The 19891-nt window shown below is 40.5% G+C and overlaps 1 protein-coding gene across 1 annotated transcript; it reads right to left on the minus strand.

The window, feature by feature from the left end:
- Positions 1-238: 238 nt before the first annotated feature.
- On the minus strand, positions 239-19825 carry RRP1B (ribosomal RNA processing 1B). The gene is made up of 16 exons (XM_061453464.1): positions 19661-19825; positions 17560-17642; positions 16569-16626; positions 15767-15852; positions 14220-14281; positions 12498-12627; positions 10992-11056; positions 10294-10457; positions 9629-9723; positions 8715-8812; positions 8195-8214; positions 7680-7805; positions 6132-6874; positions 5480-5626; positions 4698-4764; positions 239-3593 (listed from the first exon to the last, which is right to left on the minus strand). Exons 1-16 carry the CDS (start codon positions 19791-19793, stop codon positions 3403-3405), a joined length of 2268 nt encoding a protein of 755 aa, XP_061309448.1. The 5' UTR covers positions 19794-19825; the 3' UTR covers positions 239-3402.
- Positions 19826-19891: the final 66 nt, after the last annotated feature.

Consider the following 19891-nt stretch of genomic DNA (forward strand, 5'->3'; position numbering starts at 1 on the left):
AGAAGCTCAAGGTGTATGAACAGGTATACCCTGCCTCAGCCTTACCCACTTCTGATGTGTCTGAGTCTCCATCAGTTTCAGTTATTTATACAGCAAAAATAAAATAAAAAAGAGAGAGCACATGCATGCATGTAAAACCAACTTCCTTTGTACTTTCAGGTGTCCCTCCACAATGGTACCCTCCCATCTCCCACCCCCTAAATTTACGAGAATTTATGGATTTACCAAAAATACAATGTCCACAAAAAAAGATGGTTTATTGGACTAGACTAAATGGTGTAATGCTTCACAGCATTATACTGTGTTTGTACTAACAACGCTATTGCAGAGGTACATAAAATGACACATGGAATTTTTTTTTTCTGCCTGTAAGTCTAAGTACAGGAAATAAATGACAAAAAGGGTATTTGTTGCTTTCCAAGTGACACAACTTTGACTATATAAAGATCCTGCATACCCAATAATTTAAATATAATGTCAACTTTTTGCCTTGCTGTATTCCTTTTGTGCTTTTGCACTCTCTTGAAGCTATAAAGGATTATAAACTATTAGAGATTGGTAAGTACAAAGTTGATCAGATTCGTAACAAAAATGTAGAGACAATCATTACAAAATGCTGTTTTTTAAAAGGTATGCCACACTGACTTTGACTCAGACCATAATTGGCAGCTCTAGAGTTGGAATAACACTATGAAAAAACCTATGAAGCGACATCAAACAGGTCAGATCAGTTTTTCTTTTCTCCTTTCCTATAGATACATTCTCTCCTTACAGTACCATTGTGTCTGTGCAGTGGATATCCTGGATGTTACATTCCTTTCTCCTTTTTTTGACTTTTTGTCTTCAATGTTTATTGGAATTGTCACTACCAAATATTTTGGGTAATGTATTATATTTAACCCAATAACTGATTAACCCAACAACTATTTAAATGCATTGACGCTGCTTGGGTTTTGTTGGTAAAGTTGCCCTGAATGAAATTCCTGACACCACTGAAGACACTATGTACTACATATGTATAATTACAAAACATCCCACCAGTTTCATGGCACAGATGGATTATGAATGAATCCCAAGAAGCAATCACATCACAAAAATTTGAGATAAAAACCTGACTGACGTTTCTGCCCTCTCCATTTAGCACTGTGGACAACAAAATAATTGGACAAGCAACAGGTTCAATGGATCCACAACCAATAGAAAAAGATCCAGACAACCATTTAAATACATTTTCATAGTAAGTTATATGTATTAAAACCAAAACCAAACCCCAGTGCATCCTGATCCTGGATTTTAATGCGCACCCCAGATCCACCTTCTGATTGCAACTGTACCCTTGGAATAACGTGGCATCTTCAACCTATGGCATTAACAACCATGCACATACAAATGCTTTTACGCATATTCCACAAGAGACTTCTCACCCACAGTACAAGATAAACATTACAACATATTGAACAGTCTGTTAAATCCTACTTACCATCGCCTTGTCAAAGAAATCCGTTATGCTAACATACAATGAGATATTTTAAAAACATAAATGAACAATAATTGTTCAAACGGCAAGTATTATTAATTTTATCAGATGTATTCTCCAGAGATCTTTACTGATCAATCAAACCAATGCAAACTAAAACAAAACCAAATGAAACTGAGTCCTTCACTTTAAATGAGAAAAGACGAGCAAAATGACTTTCTGGTGGTATCAGAAACCATGGACCATTGCAAAAGTAGTGCAAGAACTGGCACAGATTACAATTGAGCAATTGAGACCAACCTGCAATCTGCAAGTACATGGGTGTTTTTAAGAAATTCTAGATGAGCTACAAAAGAGCAGTTTTAATCCAGTTGTTTATGAGGAGTAATCTGGCAGAGGATAGTTAGCGTCAAAGACTGGTAAAAAGTAGTGCTAAAGTATGCAAATATATTATGTCACAAAATTTACTTTTGCTGGCTGAAGCAGCTATATGTTAACCAGTTATTGGAAGATACGATAACAAAGCAAGCCTGTCTCTTACAGGGTCACAGAAATATCTGGTGGGAAGCTTCATTAATAGCTTTGCTCTGGCACCAGGTTGTGCTTTGAAGCTGAGCTGTAACGCCGAGATCTGCTGCAAAGCCTCTGCCTCATCCACATAAGCAAAACTTCCAAATAAAGATTTCAAATTTTCCAGGGGTATCAAAAATGATTTTAGTTGCATTTGCTCTCTCCATCCTCACAGTTCCCCCTCAGAATACACTAATGGTCTCTCACAGAAACATACCTCATTCTTTACCAGAGAAGCAAAGAAAAAACAAAACATGCACTGTAGTAATAAAATATCCAAATAAAAAACTACCACAAGGAAATGCTGCAGAAAGAATTACTCTGGTTGTACATCAAAACCAAAACCAAGCTGCCCAGGCTGTAAAGTTTTACCCTGTACTGAGAGACACCGAAGCTTTTTTGTCTGAACAAAAGACACACTATACCAATCTAGTTGACTTCAGTACAATCAGAGGTTCATTCACTGAATGAGATCTGAGTTTTGGTAACATGTGGTAACAACAGCTGCTAAAGTAGAAAATTAGGAGTCTTGTCAGACCTTCAGGAAAGACAGCAGTGGGGGGGTGGGAAGACCTGGAAACAAAAAAATTTCTCCTGTGTGAGAGTTTTACTTCGGTTACAGTAAAAAGGAGCCAGCTTACGATATGTCAAGTGTAAGCCAGCTTTGGCACTTATGTTACTGAAAATAATGTGGTGACTGTTCCCTATGCAGCAGGCAACCAGCTGTGAAGGTTTATTTACAACAGTGACCGCTTGGAGCAGCGAGACATTTCTTATCCTAGGGAAGGGAGAGCTTGCTTACTATCTGTAAAGCTCCCAAATCCAACTGTTATTAAACAGAGACTTGAGGTAATCATTACTTCCAGAAGAATTAACAGGATGCCAAGGGCAACGCATGGAAAACGGTGGGGCAAAATTTTAAAATACATGAGTAGGAGTAAAATTACATTGTCTTTTTCCCTCTTCAACCCCATCCAATGAAAGACAATTTAATAGCATGAAGTGCAAGTTTTCTTAAACTGGCTGAAAAAAACCCCCGTCACTGGAACAATAAAACCCTGAACATTCCTTAATTAAATGAACAAGTCTCTTGGAAATTACATGGGCAGAGACCACATTTTCTGTAGACCAATCCTGACCAGAGACTGGGTTTTGTTTCTTTTCTGTAATAGACAAAACAAGTATTCCAAGATACAGCTGAAGTGATTTCAAAATAGCAATGACCCAGGTCACAATCAGAATTTTGTATATACAATTTGTATTAACTTAAAAAAATAAAGAAGTTCAAAATACTTCCATACTAGCATTCTAGGTTAGCAAAATGCCCTGTACAAAAGTAGGCCACATCTGTTGGTCTAAAATATGTCCATAGCAGTTGGTCTTTTCTTAGCTGATACAGTAAATGGTTTCTTCACTTGAGGCTCTCCTGCTGGAGTGCCTGCGGGTGACTTCAGCACCCCATGACGGGGTTTCTGTTCAGGATTGAAAGCCACACGGGAGGGTCCTTCTGGGCTCACTAATATGCTTTTGTCAGTCTTTTTAAATTCTGTTGAAAAACAAGCAACAAGTTAAAAGAAATGCAACTCCTGGAATAACTGGGCCCATCAATCAAGTGGAACTGCCCAACCCTGGAAGTCTGCCTGAGATCTTTAAGTCCATCAATAAGGATCAGAAGCCTAAGACAGCCAAAAAAAATGGAGAAATGGTGGTGAAGTACACCTCCTAGCAGACTGCCTTGGAGAACGGGGCCTGTTGCAATCCACAAAGAGGCTGTGAACCACTCCCCTTGGTTTCAGACCACTGGAGAGTCTGGGACTACTCTTCAGAAACAAGTTTTACAGCTATCGTGAAGAACACTGCGCCTGAGTTTAAAAGATGACAATGGATTAAGAAGTATCTCTTCTCTGACTGCTAAACAGCACTGCTCTACAGATTCTTGGTTATCCCCTTTCTGCTGGCAGACAGGCAGTTTTTAATTCGTGCAGCTATGTTATATTAAGTCATATATCTAAACACGCTGCTCTCCATTTTAACTTGGCCTATAGCACACCTTAGAAAGTTAAAAGAAAAATAGCTAAATGAATACATGGCATAAACTTCTATGCTATTGAGCAAGACATTTATTTAACAGGGAAGACACTTCCGCTTACATGTGGGATCTAGACAAGAAGTGACTTTATCTACTCGTTGCCTTTAATAAACCCACAGGCAGCCAAGACAAAACTTAAACTTTACTATTACACATCCTGAGCTTACCAGCGTATCAGAACCTTTGTCTTGGGAAACAGAAGTAAGCAATTAAGACTGTGAAGTGCATGTGTTTCCCTAGGAGGAACCCTGCAGAACAGGCAGCTCAAGTAGATGGGTCTATTACTCTGCTGCACTGTTTTCTATCCCTGTTTTCTACAAGTCTGTAATGCAGCACCCTGGAATCATGCCCAGTCTAGTTGTTGGTCCAAACGTCCTCACTTTACTATCTCCTCTGGACAGGAACTGAAGGATGATTTATAAGCTGTATACAAATATTGAGGCAAAAAAAGGATCAGCATCATCCTGTTCTAGAGAGGTGAGGAATATAGCTGTGTATACAGCTTCCCCCTTCATCAGCTACAAGAGAGATTGTGGAGACACACAGATGTGCTAGACTCACCAGCAGTCATATTCTTATTCAAGCCAAATGTGACTCTTTTGGAGCTGGACGACTGCAGCTTGTTCAGCTGTAAAGCAAAATACAGACATGAAAGAAGATGATTACCTGCACCCTAACAAAACCAATGCAAAGCAGCCTACAATTCCTTCATTTTATTTAAAACTCCCCCAGTCATCTAGCACTGACCCTGCTAAGACAGTACTGCTTTTCTAGCCAAAAGCAAACATATTCCATTTATACAGAAATCACATACTCTCCTTAATGTCATTACATGATTCAACAACATGAAGATACATGTGTATTAAATACACTGGCCCCGCTGCACAAGTGCAAAGAGGAACTGAAAAGATATTATGTGTTTAAAAGGTTTAGAAAAGAGGGCAGTATTTTGAAGCCCTATACTGTTGCCAGCCTCCAAATATGGGAAGAAAGTCCCTTGTGGCTCAAAGTCCCTTAGCAAGACTGAAAGTCAGTTTTTGATTTGCTTCCTGTGAAATGAGCAGGTTCAGAACAGGGTCCTTTCAGCAAGAAGGCATTTTTGAAAACAGGGGAAGGAAGTAAGAGATTTAAAAATGCCTTCCCCTCATTTTCTGAAACTCTGGAGCTATGTGTGACTCTGTCTACAAGGGAATGCAACAGCATTTCCAGTTTTATCTGCCCGTGTTAGGAAACTAACTCAGAGTGGCAAAGACAGTAAAAAGGAGGTCAGGCCGTTTGCTGGGACTGGTGGCTTGGGAAGAGACCTGTGCCAGACTCAGCTGCCACCTGTGTGATCACATTACCTGTATGGGTGCCCTGGTGGAAGAGATGGCGATTCTTGCTTTCCTGAGGAATACTGCCTTTGGCAATGTTGTTTTTTCAAATTTTACAAAATCACTTCCTGGTTTTGCTTTCTTTTTCTTTAATGATGAGAGAGCAACACTGCTTTCCTGTAAAGGAGGGAAAGGAAAAAATGCTGTCAGTACAAAAGTACTGTAGTTAACTATACCCAGTACAGCGATCAGTGCTCAGAGCTTATCATATGTGGCTTCAGTAAATATTGCCACAACTGAGAGAGACCTAATTGGTACTCTCAGAAGTTAATTTTGCAGTTAGCATGACTGAAAACAGAAGTTTAAGGCAAGCTCTACACAGAAATAGAAAAGTCACTGCAAAGCAAAGAAGGAAGAATTTGCAATACATTTCCCTGGCTCATCAGAGTGCAGACAAGTTATTTCAGCTGTGTAGCTGGCATACGCTTTAGTGTCATTGCACTGGAGGGCATAAGAACAAGGCAGTGGAGGAGGATTTCTGGAGAATTGAGTTCTTTTGGTGACAATGCATGGTGACATCAACATGCAGCCTGCCCATGAAGCCCCACACTCAAAAAGCTAAAAATGAGCCTGACAGTTCATGAACAAAAGAACAGCAGAGGAAAGCGTGAGATATACGTACCCCTTGCCTGCTTTTCTTGCATGCAGTTTCCAGAACTCCATTGGCTTCGACAGAGTTTAGGACCTCTTTTACTCTTCTCTTCTTTTTCAAGGTTGCTGCTTTCTGGCTGGAAACTTTCATCCCTTCCAAACCAACTACCTTTGTCTTCGTCTTCAATTTGACCTTTCTGGCCAGTACAAATTCAGAGTCTGCATCTCCAGTGGGGGTCCCCAGCAAGCCCTCCTTGTTGGATTTCATGTTGTTCTGTTGCAAAAGCATATCCCTATTCACCAAGACAGCCTCACCTTTCTGTTTCTTTTTCGCAATCTTAGGAATTAACAGTGTGACAGATGGGCTGACATCCTCTGCCTCACTGGCATTAGCTGGTCCGTCCTGACATGCTGGTTTTACAGGAACATTTTGCACTTTTGGATTCATTTTCTTCAACTGACTCTTTTTACTCTGTTCTGAGTCAGTTAAGCTGTTTTGCACAGAGATATTGTGATTTTCTCTGGTGTCAGTTGCTACATTTGTGGTCTCATTTGCCTCATTTACTAGCAATTTCTTTTTCTTTCTTTCCTTATTATTTTCTGGCACTCTTCCCTGGCTACAAACATTAGTTCCAGATGTTTCAGCTGTTCCCTCCTCATAATTTGCATCAGCTGTTACAGAATCAGCACTTAGGCTGTCCTTCTTCTTCCTTTTTTTCCTCTTCTTCTGGGGTAGTGGTGCCTCCTTCAGACTTGATATCTCTTGTTCATCCTCTAAATCCATCCCAAAAAGAATGCCATATGAGACAGATGTGAAACACAAAGATACAACAACTGAATTTTATTCTATCTTTTCCCCTTTTTAAAAAAATTTCTTTTCTTCTAAAACAGGTGTGTACCAGTTTCCTCCTACCAGCCAGCACAAGTGTTTCAGTGTTTTATTATTACAGCTGTTCAGGACACTGCAGTCCTCTGACATCTGGCTTAATTAATATTTTGCCCATCTTGCTTTAGCACAGCTAACATCTAAGCTATTTCCTGAGGTAACCCTATTTTGTATAGCCATATCGCTAGAAAATAGTTGTTACTCCCATCTGTTAAGACCATCAGAAGGGCAGCTCAGGGGTTCAGTAGTTTAGTAAGATATATTTGGGTATGATTTGGCTTGTGACACGTCAATACAAGCCATAATGCTAGAGATACTTGTACTTGGTTCTTAGTAACTCTTCACCTTTCCAGAAACGGCCCCAAATTCCTACACTCTAACAATCATCCTATTTTAAGAAGACGGATGTGTTTCTGTTCTCCTGCAATAAATGGAATTGCTCAACGGAGCAACGCAAACTGCTTCCAGTTCTGCTTTTGATTAAAATTGAGGTAATGCTTACCTCAAAACTGTTAACAAAACGCCCACTACTTTCAAAGAGACCTTCATTTCACATTTAACCTTCATCACAACAAGACACAAATCAGCACATCCTGAACAACAGGTTTGCCTTCTTCAGAACAGCTTGTATCTGATACAAATTACATGAGTGAATGCAGGCTGTGCCTCTTCCAAAGGTTGATCCTGCCTTACCTTTTACTTTTTCCATCTTGTTTTCCTTCCAAGGCTTGACAGCTTTTTTCTTTCGCCTTCTCCTGCTGAATTCATCATCATCTTCATCTGTAGAAACATCTTCAGGAAAATCTTGAGGGAAGATTCCTGTTGAGGAGGAAGGATAAGGTATCTGAAAACCAATAGTTCTATTTCTGTGAACACTTATGCTGTTCATATACAGCGTAACTTCCAATGAAAGAAAATCAAAACTGCTTGTTGCCCCTCAACCCAAAAGAAAATAATGAGCGATACCTATTCGTTTAAGTGAAAATAATAATCTTTGTTTTAAGGACAAAGTAAAGTATTGCTCAAATTGTGAAGGGGATTTAGCCATCTCAGCAAAACCATGCAATGTGTCTTAATGAGATTTCAAAAATCCAGAAAGCCTCCAAAATCAATATTCTTGAAATACAAATTTAAAAAAAAAAAAGGATTCATTATGTATCCTTTAATGGAAAGAGACTACTGTCTCTGTATGCTGCTCAGGCCCTTACCTTCTGCTAAGTCCTGGAACCTGGAGGTGGGGAGGAAAGGTGAGAAGGAAAAACAAATCAGCATTATTGGTTTAGTACCAATAACAACACAAGCAACATAGTGTCACTGTACTTATTATGGTTTTGGCAGAAGAGGAACAACGTTATTTTGCACAGGAAGTTACAAAGAGCTTATTCCAGAAGAGATATGCCTCAGAAATCCACAAATTTAAACCAAATCACTGAAAGTACTGAGAAAACAGCAATTTAACTTTCCCTTTTCTGTAGTATGTCTCCCATCACATGCAATCCTGCAGTCCAAATCCACCCAATGTAGATACACCTCAGGTAGCTGCAGCTGTCTAGTACCATGGAGTAACAGTAGCACAGGCTTCAGGCACCTTATGCATGTTACTCAGGGCTGTGAGGCAAGGCTGCTCTAGTGATACTATCACAGGGACAAGTGAGGGTGGAGAGAAAGCAAAGTAAAAGTTGTTTAAGACAAGGTGGCATATACAAGGTGTATTTCAACAGAACTCACTTTTTGACCAGCTTGTACAGACGCTTTCTGTTAAGGGAAGGTGTATTTTTCTTGCTCGCCAATTCAAAGAGTTTGTCAGCAACAGCTCTGTAATCAAACTGTTGGGAGGAAAGTGTGATACAGCTTTTCTTAGCTTACTCATGGAAGATAACCCACTGCAACTCATGGTATCAACACTTCAAGTAGTGTTACACATCCTTTACACAGCCACTTCCTTTAAACCCCAAATACTTTTTCTCTGTTGATATTTACACCCCTTTCACACATGTATACTGACTTTTACAGATGGTTGCTTCATTAACAGAACAGCTGAACTCAGTGTATCACTTTCTCAAATGTTCCTAACCTTCATTCTTACATGACAGAAGCCAACCAACTTCAGAACTCCATCAAATATTTAGGTAAATATCAGAATTAAAATGTGTCATGTCCTAATTCTTGCTTGAAAGACACAGATGCATGAAGGTATCTGAAGGTACCTGCATGTGCATTTGATGGGTGGGTCTGTCAAAAACATTACACTGCACTGGAAATGGGTCTAAAAAAACCTGACTGCACCATGTTACCCTCTCTCTTATAGTCAATGAAACTTATGTAGACTCCTTCAACACCCACAGTGACTTGGATTTTACCATACATTTTTGAACTCTTGAAACAGAAAGGGAGGATTGGAAAGAAGAAGGTGTGGGAGAGAGGGAAGAAGAATTCAGAATTTAGACATGGATTTTTTTTCTTATAAAATATTCAAGAGTACACCTGTTACATAAATAACACCTTACACTAAAGCAGAAGAAGATTAAAATTTTGTAACATGTTTATCTGATTAACACCCTTTACTTCTGTACCTCTTGAAAGCGGTGGGAAAAAAGAAAACAGAGGGGGAGTATCCATAACAGAGCAAACAAGCCACAAACCTGAAGAACAGTCCCAATACCACCACCTGTATTTTCATTAAAATCCTCTGTTTTTTCAGAGCTCTGTGCTGATTTTCTTGACAAACATCTGTCTGCTATTATAAAAAAAACCAACAAACTGAGTATTAGTGGTTTGTTTGAGATAGCTTGAGATGGCTGCTTCATTAACAGAACAGTTGAACTTGGTATCACTTTGTCAAACCAAGACAGCATGCACTTCTCTAACAGACAGAATAGCAGGTGCATTTTTCTTCATGTGATCTTATGAAGTCTGGACTGATTCAACTATTTTATGTCACCATTATGCAACACACAACTGTGGCATTATCTAAGCGCCTTTTAAAAAATTCCCTCTGCACCAGAGTGTATCTGAATGGAAAATTTTCCTGCTCAGCTTCTTTTATTATTATTATTTTTTTTATTTAAAACTTCCACAGAACACCAAAATCTCGTCTTCTTCAAAAATGTTATGGATATCCAAGAGCCAGTCACACTAGGTTACCACCTAGCACTCTTGCAGAAATACAAAGAACACTGATTTTTGTGACATGTTCCACCTGGTTCAGAGCATAAATGTATTTTCCAGACTGGTTCAGAGCATAAATGTATTTTTAAGAAACAGATATTTAAATCCTAGCAAGTGTTCTTCTTCACTTCCATCTCACCTTTGGTTTTAAGCATCTCTTCATTTTCCTGTTTGTCTTCTTCAGACACATCCTCCTCATCACTGTTGTTCTCGAGTTCTTTCATCAGGTCCTCGATGGCATAGGGGGACTGATCCACAATGATCTCAAAGATACCAGTGGCTATGGCATGCAGCACACATCGACTGCGTTACAAGAGAGCAGCAATGAGAGTTGAAAGGCAAAAGCATACACAACCTCCCCTCTCACATGAAGAAACGGAAATTTGAGGGACACAGGGAAAATGAGTAAAAAACGTGGAAGAGCATATAGCTCTCCAGATGAGTAAAGTGAACCTGTTACTTCCTAAAAGTCCTTTAATCCAAACAGTGTCCTGCCAACACTTCCCCCTCAAATTTCACTGTGTTTACATGCTGTGCTATATTACACTGCAACAATGAAGAATCTAAACAGCTCAGCTGATCTATGCATGTTTAATAAAAAATAGCCAGACAAAACCAAATGAGATCAATACAGTTCTTATAAATCCATGAAGATTATTTATAGCTTTGATAAACGCAAGTTATCCTCAAATGTCTAAGCACATCGTTAGTAAAATATCATTCTTTCTCCACATTCTGAAGTTATACTATGACTCTTCTTTGATGCACTTATTAACATGTGGACACGCAGAATTTCTCAATTCTTAAGAAAAATATATATGTTTTCATGAAACTTACTCCTTTGATTTGGCAGCAATTTTGCAGAAAGGTTCAATGAACTTCAGATTCTGGTCTGCTGTGAGCTGTATGATTCAAAAGAAAAAAAAAAGTATAGTAAATACTGTATGTGTACAGTCAAATTCCTTGAATGTTTGGTGTAGGGGGATCTTCTTCAAGAAGTTAAGTCAAAGTCTTTCAGCATCCTATTTACTTCCAACTGACAAAAGTATCCAGTGAAAGTTCTTGTTATCACTGCTACCACTAACTTCCACATATTCCCTGGAACCATTATAAAAATGTTGACTGCTTTGCAGAATCTACTGAGCATAGAAATACAACAAAGCTTCTTATTTTAGATATGGAAATATGAGGCAGAGAAAACTTAAGTAATTTTGTGAGCTATCACAAAGAATGCCTGTAGCAGACATGAATAAGATCTGGGTTTCTCTTAACTGGACTGTGTGCGCCGAAATACTGTCAGCTACAGCAGCACTAAAGACAAAAGTCCTTCCCTAAACTCAATGCATAAGTATCAGCTGTGATTTCAAATAGTCAAGACTAAATTCCCCATGCATTCCGTGACTGACTCAACCCCAATTTTGTGCCTGTGGAGCTGCATACATTATTAGGGCTCCAAGTGCAAGCACTTCTCTTGTGCAGACATCTTCTCCCTCACATTCCACAATCCAGAACCACAAAAGCTGCAGGCAGGACTGCTTTCGATACTGACTGCAAGGGATACATATGGAAAATTGCAAACAGCTTCGTCCATTGCAAGGAGATGCATCAGATGCCAGAAACAAGAGGAGGTAAATGAGCAGAAGCCTGGAATGAAGTGTGGGGCAGCGGTAGCTCGCCCTAGCGGAGTAACAGAAGAAACCGGAGGAAGCTCAGCAGCGACAGCTGCAGTTAACAGGCTTTCAGTTGCTGCAAAACCCTGCATCACAGTAACATCAACCAAAATTAAGGGCAAATGAAACCACAGTACACAGCAGAGAAAGACAGTCGTCATTAGCAAAATGAACAACTGGATGCAGAGGGCAAATTGCTCAGTGCACAGCCAACAAGATTTGAAGCTGACAATATGCAAATTACTAGACAACTTTGAAAGCACACTTTCTTCCACAATTAGGTGTTACACAATCAGCCAAGAGCAGGCCTTATGTCAGTTTTTGCAAAAGCAAAGACTGCCAAACATGTTCACACAAGGGAAAAAATGTTAAATCCTTTCTCTTGAAACAAACAAATGAAAATGGTCTGACTTTTCTGCTGCTATTTCTGACCTTAATTTGGAGCACTATAACAGGAACTCAGGAGAGTTCTCAGGAACTATATTCACACTGTACACTATGAATAAAAGTAAATGCATAAATTGTAATAAGTCCCTTCTTCACACTTAGTCAATGTTGCTTTGATACATTTAAAACTTAAAAACCTACAGAATCTAAAAATTGTATTTCTTCTAAAATGTTGCATGCCACAGTCAACATTCATCAGAAAGGAAATGACAACGTATTTTCTAACCTCCTTTGCACCAACTTTAGCCAATTCATCCAGATAGATATCGATGAAATGTAACTTTATCCCAGTGGGAGCATTGTTGTCAGGATCCATAACTTCTTTTATTTGTAGCTGCAGGAATAGTTCAATTAGACTAGGGGAAAAAAAAGGCAAAAAAAAAAAAAGGAGAAAAAGAACATGATAGTCATATTTAATTGCTCACGTCCTATTTGCTTTGAAAATAAACTTCAGTCAGTTTTATCAGTTCTAAGATGATTATCCAACACTCATAAAAAAGAGATCCAGTGGCAAATTTCCACATCTTAAAGCAAACTTTTAAAAACAATCCATCCATAATAAAGTTCTTTGAAGTCTAGATGATTTTGTAGCATCAGACAGTCCACTCGACACAGTTTGGTGAAAATCAATGTTTTAAAATTCATATCCAGTTTGGACTGAGGTGTAAATGCTGTATGATTGACGGGTAGGAGGATGGAATTCTGCCATTTGAGCATAGTGTTCTGAAGAGACAGCTGTCAAGTTCATCCATCCCTAATGGGCTACACCTCGTAACCTTCCATTTTTGAAGAAAGACGATATTCATTTTGATGCTCACCCAAGGATTAAATTTAACACCGATCCTTCTCAAACTCATTTTAACTGTGCAGACTTTACCTCCTTTAATGCATGTTATCCACTGTCTCCTACAGCGAAACAATTACACTTGCTGAAGAACAGATCAAGGGCTAAGCTAGGCATAAAAAAATTATCTCCATAGCTCAAGCCAGAAAAGACTGAGCTGCCTACAAGTTCAGTTGTGGCTTTGTTCAGTTACTGACTTCTGGAGTACTAACAAATACTGACGGAGTCCATGGATCAGAGACGTGCTGTCATTGCTGCATTTAAGCAGCAGTTGGGACTTTTTTCTTTTTTTTCTCCTGAGGCCTATCCTTGTTATCTTTCAGCAAAGTGAAGCTTTGGCTATTCCATGCTTCTCCCCACCCTTCTGTGGGACCTCTTGAAATTTTGCACAGAAGACATGCTTTCAGTTCCAAAGAGAATTTAAAGCATTCCAAAAGCATAAAGATTATTTCAGTTTTACTTTAAAACTCCTTTCTTCAAAAGCATTTTAAAAGAAAAGAGAAATGGAAGACATGCTAGGCAGCTTCTAGGCTCACCTAGGAGGGAAAGGCAGCTCCTGACCTGCCTCATTCTGCAAAGAAAGGAATCATGATCTTCTCTTTCCATATTGTGGTCTCTGCTGGTGAAGGGCCTCCAGGCCATCTTTCCAGTGAAGCTGGAAAAAGGGAGGCCAAAGGCCCAGGTGATATTCCACTGATAGCTATCCTCACTAAATCAGTCAGATCTAACAACCTCCATGAAACATCTGGAGCCCTCAGATTTCATGACTGCTTGGAATACCAGACGACAAGCTCCTATGTTTAGGTTTTGCATAAGCATACACAAATTACTTTCTCCAATCTGTTTCTGTGAAACATGCACTAAATGGCTTAGGTGAATGTCAGTTATTGATCGCAGAGTGTATTTAACTTAATGAAGAGTAACACCTAATTTTGTTTCTAAACTACCTATCATAAGTGATCTGGAGAACAAATAAGCCTTTAGTCTAAGACTTCACAACAATGCCATCTATGGAGAAAAAGGATCTATTAAATGAAAATATATTTGATAAAGGTAAATTGGGCAACTTCTTTATGATGCAACTAGATTCAGAAATCTGCTTACCTTTCATCCCATTCATTTCTTTTCAGCACTTCAAAGGACTGCCTCAAAATCTTACGCATTAGCTGCAAAGTACAAAATATGTTATATGTTCATGAAAATTAAGGAGTTACTCTAACATGACTAGACTACTTAGTAAACCTCTTTGTAGCACAAGGTGGAAAACTTCCTGATATGAACATTTTGAGAGACACGTCTATCACGTCAAGCAACAGAAGGATGCTGTGAAGCTCAAAAGACATTAAACTATTTTCATACCCTAAGTCCAGAAAAAATCATGACCATTTCTACTATACAGCTTTGTCTTGCACCATCACCCTGATTTCTTCATTAAGTGCTGCCAAATCTAAAAAAAACCCCACAGCTTAAACCAGAGACAACAATATGGGACAGGTGGTAAGAATAACTTTATTTACTTGAAACTTGCACTAAGAGACAGCCATACGTAGAACAGCTACACTGAACTGGCTCAAAACACTTCACTTACTGAAAGACCTGATTTCCACACATGGTAGGGGATGCGATTACCCACTCAATGCCATGCTCTTTGGCCCAAGTGTCTATAAGGTTGTTCTGGAAATGAGCCCCATTGTCTCATTCAATTCTCTCTGGGGTACCATGTCGTCACAAAATCTGTTCCTCAAGCCCCAGGATAGAGTTCCAGGCAGTGGTGTGGGGCACAGCGTATGTTTCCAGCCATCCACCATGGTAAGCACATGGCGCTTGCCTTGGTGGGTTGGTGGCAGTGTGATATAATCAACCTGTGAGGCCTCTCCATATTTGTACTTCAGCCATCCTCCTCCATACCAAAGAGGCTTTAACCGCTTGCCTTGTTTAATTGCAGCACGTTTCACAGTCATGAATAACCTGGGCAATAGTGTCCATTGTTAAGTCCACCCCTTGATCATGAGCCCATCTGTATGTTGCATTTCTGCCCTGATGGCCTTAAGTGTCATGGGCCCACCGGGCCAAAAATAATTCATTGAGAAACAAAAACCAGCAGTGAATGTGCCTGCAGTTAACTTTTTTCAAATAAATTAATGTGATTTTTTAGTTTACAAAAGTAGGTCTTTAGGATTCTTCTCTCACCGATTTTACTGTGTTTTTTTCTTAATACAGTGTTTCCTATAGAAAGAATTCTGATAGCTGAATGTACGACAGTGGATACTTTGGTGGTAGAAAGTTTGGGTTCTAGTGTAACTAATTTATTAACAGTAATAAAAAAGTCTGATAAATAACTGGTGTGGCTGCAGCATCCTCTGAGACTGTATTGATATTCTGTATAGAAATAAATGAGAAACATCACTGTATTATAAAGAAAGGCAAACAAGTTATTCTATGAAAGCACTTGCAGCATGACATATACCATTATCAGCTTTAGATTTGCAGTGGTGAGTGAAAGCCTTAAAACAAGTATCTCTTGCAATGCATAAAGAAAATGATCACTTTTCTTCTCTTCCAGTGTACATAAATGCATGTACATAAAGCAGCCTTTCAGCCCACCATGGCTACACCTTTTCTTGCCGAAAAGAGCTACAAGGGAGAATTACCATATAGTACTTATCAAGACGCAGACTGTCTATCCCATTCCATTCACGGTTCATAGTTTGCCAAAATGTCTGAATGAACAGGCGTCCTGTGAAAGAGTAAGAAAAAATCCCTGCATGTCTGGCACAATGGTTTATTTTGCTAACCTAAAAGAATCTCAAGAAATTACTTCAATGTGAGAAAGGGATGCATTTCCCAAGGGATTTGACTAGTGACAAGCATATTGCTCTGGAAAGACATGCTTGAGACAGGTACAAGGACATGTCAATTATACTTCAGCACATAAGGAAAGGCACACAGCTACTTTTAAAGATACGTAATCACAGGACTAGCTTTGTATCTATTTTGTGCTATATATGCACAAGTAAAAACATACATTCTGCACTCACTTCTACCTGTGCAAGTTTTCGTATTGACTGAACGCTCTATTTCAAGTGCATTTTGAGCACTAGGTGCATAATAGCTCACAAAACATGGTTGGGTTTGAGTAGGCAATACACCCAACAAATAAGTCTATGCAGAATGGCAAAGTAAGGGGACAAGTTTGCTTTGCTATGCACCCTGCAAAGTCTCATCTTTATCACCCTGGAGATATAACTCTTCTCCCGCAACAACCACAAACAAATTGCATCTCATGCTTCTCTTAATGCAATCACACATACCAGCTGGACAAAAAGCAAAGACAAAAAAGACCAAAGCAGCACCTGTATCTGGCTGTCTCTACTCTGGTACTGTGATAACAGCCTCAAAATCATCCAAGATGAAAGTTCTTTAAAAAGCATTAGATAATGAAATAGTACTTACGAGTCTCTGTATTCTCAATTGCATGGATAAGCTGTGAGATATTGTTTGCAAGTTCCTCCTAAAGTAAATAAACACATTTAGTATTGCACATTTCAGAGCTTGGTCTCACTAAACATGCAACCAGAAACCAGCAAGAAGTATGAATATCACGAAACATCCTTCAAAATGAAAAATATTCTCGTAACAGCTACTTTAGTACTGCAGTTATCCCACAGAGATTAAGTCAGTTGTAAGTGAAGATTCAGGGGTACCAAACCCTGTTTATTTCGCCACATCTCTGCATAAATCATCTTTTTGACAGCAAACTAAATTAAATTAGGAGAAAAAACCCATGTGCTTGAATTAGCAAATAATGTAAAACGTCAGGGGTACTCTTTTCATATAGCGTAATTCTAGGTGGAGGTCTTTGTCCTGTGTGCAAAATAAACCACATTCATGCAAACAGACAAGTGATTTGAAAACTGGTGAAGTGAGGTGACCAAGATCTGGGACTCCAAAACTGGTATTTTTTTAAAGTAGAGAGAAAAACTGCTGGTAGTTTACTAAAGTCAGTCTTGGAGACAAAGCTGGAGTAGTGGAGAGGAAGTGCTACCAAACTAACAAAGAAAAGGAAGTATGACACTTTCAAACTAGGCTAACCAAAGGTTGCACATACACTGTAGTTGCAAATAAGGGCAACCTGCCATCACTGCTTTATTTCCATCAGATCAATGTACTTGACAATGGTACATATTTCAGTTCTGGTTTTGGAAGGTAAACAGCTACACCTGCCATTCAGAGGGTGACTCCAAACATGATGCCGTTCATTCTGTCCATGTGGTGAGGATCACGCAGGTACAGTCACCTCTCCTGCACATGCCAATTAAGGGCAGCAGGGTAAGAAGTATGAGTAAAACTCACTAAGGTAATTTTCACTATTCTCAATTAGTATTTGCCTAATGTGTATTTCAGAAAAGACCCGCACAAGTAAATATAAAACCAGTTACTATACCTGTAGCAGAGGTTTATCCTGCATCCACATACAATAGAACAGGCCCTTCCATATTTTTAGCAGTTCTTCCTGACTGAAGCCACCTACAGTAAAGAAGTCAGAATGAAAACGAAAAAGAAAACCAAAACCAAACCCACATTTCCACCAAAGTATTTTTATGCAGCTTTTTCTCCAAGTCCAGAGAAGTCAACCTTTGTTTTGATACTATTAGCTTGAATAGTATGTAACGGTAAGTAAATCGAAGAGCTCTGGAAATTAGTCACCCTTTTTTCCTACTCACTTGCACTTCACGGTGGGCTGACTGCAATATGCAAAAGGTTCATATCCCAACTGACAATTTCCCTGTGGTTATTTTCTATTATCTCAAGGCATCAGGTTAACCTGCAACCCTTTCCCTCAGTTAGAGCATTCCTGTTCATCTGGTAGGCTACTTCCACAAACCTAAAGGAATCTGCACTTTGCAATGAGAGAAGCACAGAGCACTGCTGAATACACAGAAGCCATGTCCAACTTAGGAAGCCCCCAGAGCTAAAAATAGCTGGAGGCTCAGAAAATTCTGGGAAGAATACAATGCACACTCACTTGCTCTTATTAGTCCCCAAGCAACCCCTAGATCTATAGTGACTGTCAAAAATGGGATAATGGGGTATTTGGCTCTCTGGCTTGACCCTGTTCTTATGTGCTCTTCCTTCTGTCAAATGTTGCTAATGGATTAAATACTATTTGGAAAGGGAAGAGGGTAAAGAGAAGAGACAACATCTATTTCCCAGCATCTTTTCAAGGAATTAACTCGGGTTTGACCAGCATTCCAGTTTCAGTTTAGCTCTTGGGGCGCCAAGTTTAGACTGGCTTCTTCAAACCCAAAGGAGTGTGTATGCATAAACCTCCATACATTTCTCAAATGTTGCAGGAATGTTTACTAGGGTCAGTCACAGTACCCTGCAAATGCTCATGACCAGTTTCTCCTCCCATGTTGTGTCCAGCTTGCAATATAGCATGCTCAAAAAAGCAGTGCAGAAACATCACAGAATCGCTTGGACATCTCTGTACTGTGCTCCTTATCACTCCAACAGGAAGGTTTACTGAACTAGATCCATGCATTCACACATTGCTATGATTCATAAGTCTCCTACAACCAGTGTCCATAAGGAGAGGGTGCACAGGAGGCACCTTCTGGTGCAGGCAGCTTCAGAGAGGCCTAGACACTAGCTGTCTCCAGGTACACCACTGAAGTCTCCATGCACTGGACTCTTGGTTCTAAGGTGACAATACACAGCTCCAAGTAGGATAATAAACTTTAGAGAAAACCTTTTCATACCATGAACGTGGAAGTAATGGGTTACTCAGATAATCTGAACAGGTAACAGTAAACTGACTGCAATTGTACAAATGCTGAAACACTCCTGGGCTTTTCTCAATTCCCTACAATGCTCCTCAATATCAGTCACAGAAACAGGCAGTCACCACCTCACCAAGTAGTATCGCAGAAAATAAAACCCTATGCTCTATGTACTGGGCTGGGTTCAGTCTGTACCAGCTCAGTGCATTTAGATTCTGTTCCTGGGAAGGAGAGTGCATGAGCTACACTGCATCGATCCCGGCAACGTTAATGATGCCAGCAAAACCCACCCCATCCCGAGTCCTCCAGCCCCCTGAACCGGTGTTGGGCCCCGGCCTGCCCGCGGCCACCAAGAGGAAACTTCACGGGCATGTATCCTTAAAGCCCTTGGCTGCCGTAAGGGCTGCTGGCAGCGTGCGGCGCTTGCGGTATCACCGAGACAAATACTTCCTCTAATGAAAAATGCGTAAAAAATTACCGTCCCCCAAACCAAAATGAAACCCCAAAACTCCTTTGAAGACCCCACAGGTGGCGGCCCGTCAATGAGGGCTCAGGCCGCGATACAGGCGGCGGGAACCCGCTCTCCTCTCCACGTGCTTCCCCACCCCCCGCCAACCTGCAGGGCCGCCGTTCCACGCGTGCCGCGTCCCTGACGGCACCGGCACAGCCCCGCCCGGGCCCCGCCACTGCGGTCCCCATCTGCCCCACCGACCCCAGGCCCGGCCATGCCGGACCACGCCGCCCGACCCCGCCGGGCCCTACCGGCTGCGCGCTGGGTCCGGACGCTGATGTAGCCCCGCAGCTTCTTCAGGGCGCGGTCCCGGATGCGCTTCTCGTTTGCTGCCAGCCGCTGAGCGAACTGGATCTCGGGCGGCTGCACGGCGGCGGGAGCCATGGCCAATCCCTGTCCCCTGTCCCCTGTCTCCCGTCCCCGTCCCGTCCGCGCCGCGCACAACCGCTCAGGGCGCCGTCTGATAGCGTCACCCATAGCCC

The sequence above is a fragment of the Pezoporus flaviventris genome, unplaced genomic scaffold, assembly GCF_033815535.1.
Source record: "Pezoporus flaviventris isolate CSIRO_AGI_PZ_B2104156 unplaced genomic scaffold, CSIRO_AGI_Pfla_v1 ptg000015l, whole genome shotgun sequence".
Classification (NCBI taxonomy): domain Eukaryota; kingdom Metazoa; phylum Chordata; class Aves; order Psittaciformes; family Psittacidae; genus Pezoporus; species Pezoporus flaviventris.